This window comes from Hylobates moloch, unplaced genomic scaffold (genome assembly GCF_009828535.3).
Source record: "Hylobates moloch isolate HMO894 unplaced genomic scaffold, HMol_V3 SCAFFOLD_13, whole genome shotgun sequence".
NCBI lineage: Eukaryota > Metazoa > Chordata > Mammalia > Primates > Hylobatidae > Hylobates > Hylobates moloch.
In genome coordinates this window covers 92970096-92976949 of record NW_026652288.1, presented here as the reverse complement: position 1 = coordinate 92976949, position 6854 = coordinate 92970096, and the positions used below count along the sequence as shown (strand labels likewise).

Sequence of the window (6854 nt, the reverse complement as noted above, 5' to 3'; positions counted from 1 at the left end):
GTCGGAGCGCAGCCGGGGCGCCGGGCTCCCAGTGCAGGTGTGGCCAGCGGAGGCCAAGAACTGCGTGGAACAATCCCAAGGGGGGAAAACACACGCCAGCCGCCCCCTGGGTCAGGAGGTGGGGCAAGCAGCGGCGCCTCACCCAGGCTCCCGCTCCAGGTCCTGCTGGATGGCGGCACCTCTCCGGGCCAGCCCCCTTCTCTCCGCAGCTCCTCCGCAGACACTGGGCGGGGAAGAACGAGGGGCGGAGACCTGGCCGGCGCGCGTCTGATTATCTCGACCCCGGTGCGGCTGGAGCGCCTCAGTCACTGTCTCCCCGCCCCACGGTTCCGAGTAAGGACCGTGAGTCGCCTCCACTCCGGGGGCTGGAGCGCGGGCTCCCCGCAGGGAAAGGTGCGCAGCGTTCCCGACCCCAAAACGAGCGGCGCTTGGGAGCGTGCGTGCCTCCCCGAGAGCCCCGGGCGCCACCCGCGGGCTGGAAGAGGTGGGCGCTGGGGCGTGGGGCCGGCGGCGCAGAGGAGCCGCGGCCACCTGCCGCCTCCCCTGCACCTGGCGGAGCATCCCTCACCCTACAGTCCCTGGAGGTGGCGCCGGAAACCTGGCGGCCGGGACCGCGATTCTGGAAGCCCCGGCGCTCGCCCGGCCCGAGGAGCCGGGGCGCGGTTCCGGCGAGACTGGCGACTTGCTTCCTTTTGCAGAGCGGCCGCTCCCCTCTCGGTCCAGCTGCGACGCTGGGAAAGCGCCAGACTTGGTCTGTCACGGGAGCCCCTGCGGGGCGTGGCGAGGGAGAGCTGGCCTAGGCTGCGAGGGACTCTCGTTTCTTGCCTGGAGAGCCAGGAAGAGGGCGAGGGCAGAGCATCCTTGGGCGAAGATGCCTTTAAAAAATCATCCACCACAGCGGTAGAAACAGTTTTGTTTGGCTTTATTTATACGGAATGGTTTTTCAGTGACATGCTGTCTTGCTTAAAAGAAGAGATGCCTCCCCAGGAGCTCACCCGGCGACTGGCCACCGTGATCACTCATGTCGGTAAACGAAGCTTTAATTTTTCCTGCGTTTTATTAATGGCGGGTGGGGATGGTCTCTGGGCTTCATCCGGCCCCCGGCCTCACCCGCTGCCCCGGGGCAGCGCGCTCCCTGGGGGGTTGCCCGGCGTCTGGGCCTCGCTGCTCTGGGTCCTGCCTGCGGTGCCCAGCGGGGGGCATCCCTGGGGCGCGCCGCTGGTGGGGGTCGGGGGGCCGAGGCTGGTGCCTTCACCAGGTGGTTGCCGAGTCTGTTGAGCTCCAAACGGAGGGCTGCTGGGCTGTTACCATCTGTTAGCTGCTTCTGACGAGAGTGGGGTGGGTGGGAAGTTATGTTTTGGTTTTGGGGATAGTGAGAAAGGAGAGGGCATAAGAGGAACGAATGCCAGTGCTTTTCAGCAGAAATGACTGCTACGCCACTGAAGGCTTGTTTATAAGAAAGTGCAGGGAGAGGCAGGTTACATGGGAGCGCCCCTGCGCAGCCCGGCCACTAGGCCTGTTACTGTGCTGCCTGGAGGGGTCAGCACACATGATCCCCGCGAGAAGCCTCTGCAAGCCAAGGAGACTGAGCAATTTTAATCCTCTTCCCTGAGTTGAAAAGAGGAGCAAAACATGCATTGCTTGCTCCTGAAATAAGGGTTGTGATGGAACGTCAGGCCCCACAGACTAAGGGCAACAGGACATTGAGACAGTTCCCAGTCAGTTTTTTCTTAGCACTTTCTTCCTTTTGGCCTTCCCTGGACCCCCCTCAATAAAGACACACATTGAGGTTCAGAACCTTTGGATGTGGGCGACTGGAATTATCGGGATCATTTTCTCTGTTGCTGACTGCGCTTGGAGGTCCTCCCATGAATGCAAATCAGCTTTTATTGATAAAGCCGGGAACTATTTGCCTTTCGTTTTCTACACATTTGTGAAAGCTGCTTTCTTGGTACTTGCATTTTAAAGGTTGACTCAATTAGTCCAACGTGTTTGCTGTAATAATCATGCACATCTCAAATGATACACTTGTGAGGACATACTTTGTAAAGATGATTTATATGGGAAGGCCCAGTTTTGATAATTCAAGTTTAGAAAAAAGTTTCTGGTGCCAAATGTGGGCACTGAACTTTTAAGACAAAAGATCGGTAGGATCCTACCAGGTAAGGTTGAATGTGAAATATTGCTGAAGGCAGTGTGAAATAAGAGGAAAAAGAACTTGTAATGAAACAGAATTTGGAATCTGCAATATGATGAACGTTGAAATGATTGTGCTAAAACCCAGCACGAGCATGAAGTTGTGGTATAGAGAAAGAGAAGTGGGCTGAGGGTATGACCGTCTGGATTTGACTCCTTCCCTGGACAAGTCATTCAACCTCAGGTTGAAAAATGGGAATGTTAATAATACTTTCCCACTCAGCTCAAAGGCTACTTGTGAAGATAAGTAAGATAATTTGGGTAGAAATACTGTGTACACTGATTGTACAGACATTCCAGTTATTGGACAGATCCCTGGTCCCTCTGTCACGCCACTAAAGGTCTTTGGTAGGTTACTGGGCCTCCCTCAGGGCGAAGCCTCCCATCTGTTAAACAAGGGGGTTGACCTGGATGATTTTAAAGGTCCCTCCTATTTCTCAGGAGCAGGCTGTTCTTGAAATCTGGCAGGCAGTATTCCTTGACTAACACTTAGCTGCCTGTGGCGCCCAGGCTATGGTATTTTCTTGCCTACCTTGCTCCCTCCCTCCTTCCGTAGACAGCTCCATGCAGGATACACATAGGAATTTGTTGTAGTTTCTGCTCTCAACTTCTAATGACCCTTGGCTTTTGTGTGCTTTGCAAGATTCTGTCTCCTCATACTTAATCTAATAAAACCTGTGAAATGAGTGGGGTACTCATTACTACCCCTGTCTTACAAATGAAGGAATTGACTCAGAGAGGATCATCTTTTTTTTTTTTTTTTTTTTTTTTAGATGGAGTTTTGCTCTTGTTGCCCAGGCCGGAGTGCAATGGTGTGATCTCGGCTCACTGCAACCTCCGCCTCCCGGGTTCAAGCAATTCTCCTACCTCAGCCTCCTGAGTAGCTGGGATTACAGGCATGTGCCACCACACCGGGCTAATTCTTTTGTGTTTTTAGTAGAGACGGGTTTCTCCATGTTGGTCAGGTTGGTCTCGAACTCCTGACCTCGAGTGATCCGTCCGCCTTGGCCTCCCAAAGTGAGAGAGGATCATCTTTTAAGGTTTCAGGGGGAGTGAGTGGCAGGCTCAGGGCTGGAAGGTAGCTCTTCATATCCCCTATTGGGAGACCTCAAGGTGGAGCGGGCATTTCTCTAACCCTGCAACAGCCTCTGCCTTCACGGAGGGTCACCTTGGGTAGCCAGTGGAGCTTCTCAAGGGTGGATTGGCTCTATGCTTGCCTGTTCTTTTCAGATATTTCCTTATCAAGTAGCTTCTGAGGAGGTGATCATGAGTTGGGGAAGGTTTGAGAGGTGCTTGGAGCAAGGCTTTGGGTTAGAATATTCTCCTGGTCCTATCCTAGCCACTTGCCAGGGTAGCCACACTGTCTTCCGTATTCACTCGGCCTCCTCTGACCCTGAGTCAGTTTCTCCTCCAGCAGGGGTTTCTGCTCTTTCCATGTCCCTTAGACTTGATAATTGAGTCATCTCTCCTCACCCACTCCCATATTTCCATAAGTGTCTTGGCTGCTGTTGATTCAGTTTCAGAAATACCACACAGCTTTCTTTCCTCATGTCCATCCCCACTGCTACCTGCCTCAATCCTGCTTCAGGACTTCATTTCCTTTTAACTAGCCATTGTGCAAACCTCCTGTCTCTGTGTCTGCCTCTGATCTATACTAGGAGTCAAACAAACGTGACACTATATTCCAAAGCCTTTAATAATACCTGCACCTAGTCATTCTCTGCAGCCTAAGATACAAGCTCTTCACTGTTTGGCCTATAAAGTTCCAGCTTTACCCCCTAATACTTGAGATTTCTACACCTATGGTTGGTCAACTTGAACTCTTCAGTTCTTTGGCTCTGTCCCATTATGTTTTCCAGCCCTTTTCTCACCTCTAAGTATTTGCACTTTTACCCCCCACCTAGAATAAGTCTTTAGTATATTTCTCCTCACAGAAATAGTACACACCTTTGAAACCCAATGCAATGCCATCTCCTTCATGGTATCGTTTCTGATCTTGCTAGTGGGACATGATGACTCCTGACTCTGAATTCTAAAGTAAGCTTTGTTCTGCTTGCATGGTGCCCATCATACTCTCCCCTGTATTATGGTTGCTGGGTTATTCATGTGCTTGTTTAACCTGCTCTGCTTCTAGACTCTTCATTACTTACGAAGAGTCTTATGTACCCTAGATAGCCACTTAACACAGGGCCTCACTCTAAGGAGATGCAGAATAAATGTTTGCTTAATAGATGAATGTGTTTTGGAATGGAGCTGGAGTATTGAGTACCAGGCAGTTTTTACACTTTTAAGGACAGCTATAAAATATTTGTAGATAACTATTTTGTCTCCAAAACCCCATTTGAAAGTAAACATGAAGCCCTTCATGTGTTCCTCATGTGATGTGCTTCACTCTAGGGGCCTCCTTTGGCTTTTGTCCATTTGTCAGGAACTCTTATAAAATATGCAGTTCACATGTGAACACATGTCTAGATGTGTTTTCATCCATACAGGACACATGTAGGACCATCCTTTCCCCTTGATTCTGGACCATAGAGTCACATTGGTTTACAGAATTTCAGTGTCAGAAAAGTGTTGTTTGATTTTCCCCATCCTATCCCTTTCGGTTGTTGAAATATCTGCAACTTTTGCTGTACTGCTATTTATATGTGGAGGTGCTGTCTAAGTAACATGGACTGTCTATGAATGCATCTCAGATTGCTCTAGGATTTTGGTAGACAGGGCACATATGGCTCACATGGGGGCTTCCAATAACTGGAAACGCATAGTCATCAAGTTGGGCCATGTTGCTGGGCTCAGTGGCTCACACCTGTAATCCCAGCACTTTGGGAGGCCGAGGCAGGCAGATCACCTGAGGTCGGGAGTTCAGCCTGACCAACATGGAGAAACCCTGTCTCTACTAAAAATACAAAATTAGCCAGGCGTGGTGATGCATGCCTGTAATCCCAGCTACTTGGGAGGCTGAGGCAGGAGAATCGCTTGAACCCGGGAGGCGGAGGTTGAGGTGAGCTAAGATCGCGCCACTGCACTCCAGCCTGGGTGACAGAGCAAGGCTCTGTCTCAAAAAATAAATAAATAAATAAAATTTAAAAAATGGTCCATGTCAGTAACTCCCCATAGAGGTTTTGCATTTCCAGCATGGCTCACTTTCCACCTTGCCCCCTCATATTAGACGTAATTATTTTACATTTTGATCTTATCATTGTTCTAAAATGACTTCATATGTTTGGCTACACCCAATTAACTGTGAAGCAGGAAAGAATATCCTTTGAAACATTCCTTATATAATTGGAGGTCGGATTGGTGGCTATTTTGGTGACAGAGGCTCTAGGATACTGATCTGTAACCCAGGTTGCTACTTCTGGGACACAGTCAGCATTGATAACATGCAGCCAGAAAAATACTAGACCGAGAAATTCAGCCCATGGCTCATTATTATACAATGTTGTTAGCAGCTGAAATGTCTAGGGTCCATGTCTCAGCTGTTGGTACTGAAAGAAGAGTCTAATTAGGGTAGGGTGTCTGCTACTCAGGTGGGAATGTGCCCAGTGGGGATGGCTGGACATGTTCCCCCCATCTGACTACATTTGGGCTATTTTTCGATTAGGCTCTGTAGACACTGTGCCTAGTGTTCACAGACTCTTCAAGGGCTACTAAAAATGTTTGAACCCTAAAAAAAATTGATCGACAAATTTAAAAGTGCAAAATAAAATTTAAGGAACGTTTAAATGTCTACAAAAGCTCTCTTGCCCTTACCATTTCGTCACATTTAAAAAGAAACAGTTGTGGAATTGGAGTTCCATTTTCAGAAATGCCAGTGTGAAGAGTCCCAGGGATCCATTCGTCAGTGAAGCAACCGTACTTGGTGAAAATTATTTTAAAAGCCAGCCTTCTAAAGCCTCTGGAAGTTGTTTGAACGGCATGCAGCAAATGAAAAAACAATACATTTATTCAAGAAAATCTACTAAATCTTGGTAATAATAGTGAGTGTTTATGGTACCTGAGCATGACCTGCTCTCTCCTCATCCCTCCCAGCTGCTCTGTCCTCAGCTTTCAGTCAAGGGATATAGTCCCTTGCCAGGAGGGGCAGGTGTCCAGCATTTCTTATCTTCTCTAACTCCAAGTTGCTGAGGCCAAGTTCCTGGAGAGCCTTCAGCTGAGAGGTCAGGGTCTACTTCCTTCCACCCAGCCCCCATTCATAGGACAGAAGCTTTATCCCAGGTGCAGCAGGCTGAGAATACTGAGACCTGGCTGCTTTTGCCCCAGCTCCATCATAAAATGGAGGTTCAACATTGAGAGAGGCAAGCCAAGACCAGTCTACTGCCCTGGCTGAGATTTTTCCTGGAAGTAGAGACAGTCTGGAAGAACAGAGGGTTTGAAGCTCTCCCCCAAATAACTGACTTTAGCTAAAACAGAGTATGGGAAAGCTCAAGTCTAAAGGCACTCTTGAATACAATGGAGATTTTTGAGAGTAAGAAATTAAGAGGAGCCTGGTAGCTTTGTGAGAGCAACAAGCTAAACCATAGGCCAGCTTGTTGATCAGAGACTCTGAACCAGGGAAAGAGGCAACTAGAATTATATGGAACCTAAAGATTGGCTTCAAAAACTATCTTTGCCTGAATTTAATTGAATAATACTGGAGCAATTTTATGCCCCAG

General features: G+C 49.0%; 1 protein-coding gene across 1 annotated transcript in view; it reads left to right on the top strand.

Moving 5' to 3' along the window:
- Window positions 1-249: 249 nt before the first annotated feature.
- MCF2L2 (MCF.2 cell line derived transforming sequence-like 2) overlaps window positions 250-6854 on the top strand; it is a 253611-nt gene continuing 247006 nt past the window's right edge. Inside the window, exon 1 of the mRNA XM_032171721.2 lies at window positions 250-1027. Coding sequence (XP_032027612.1) covers window positions 952-1027 — 76 coding nt within the window. The 5' untranslated portion in view covers window positions 250-951. The remainder of the gene's footprint in view (window positions 1028-6854) is intronic.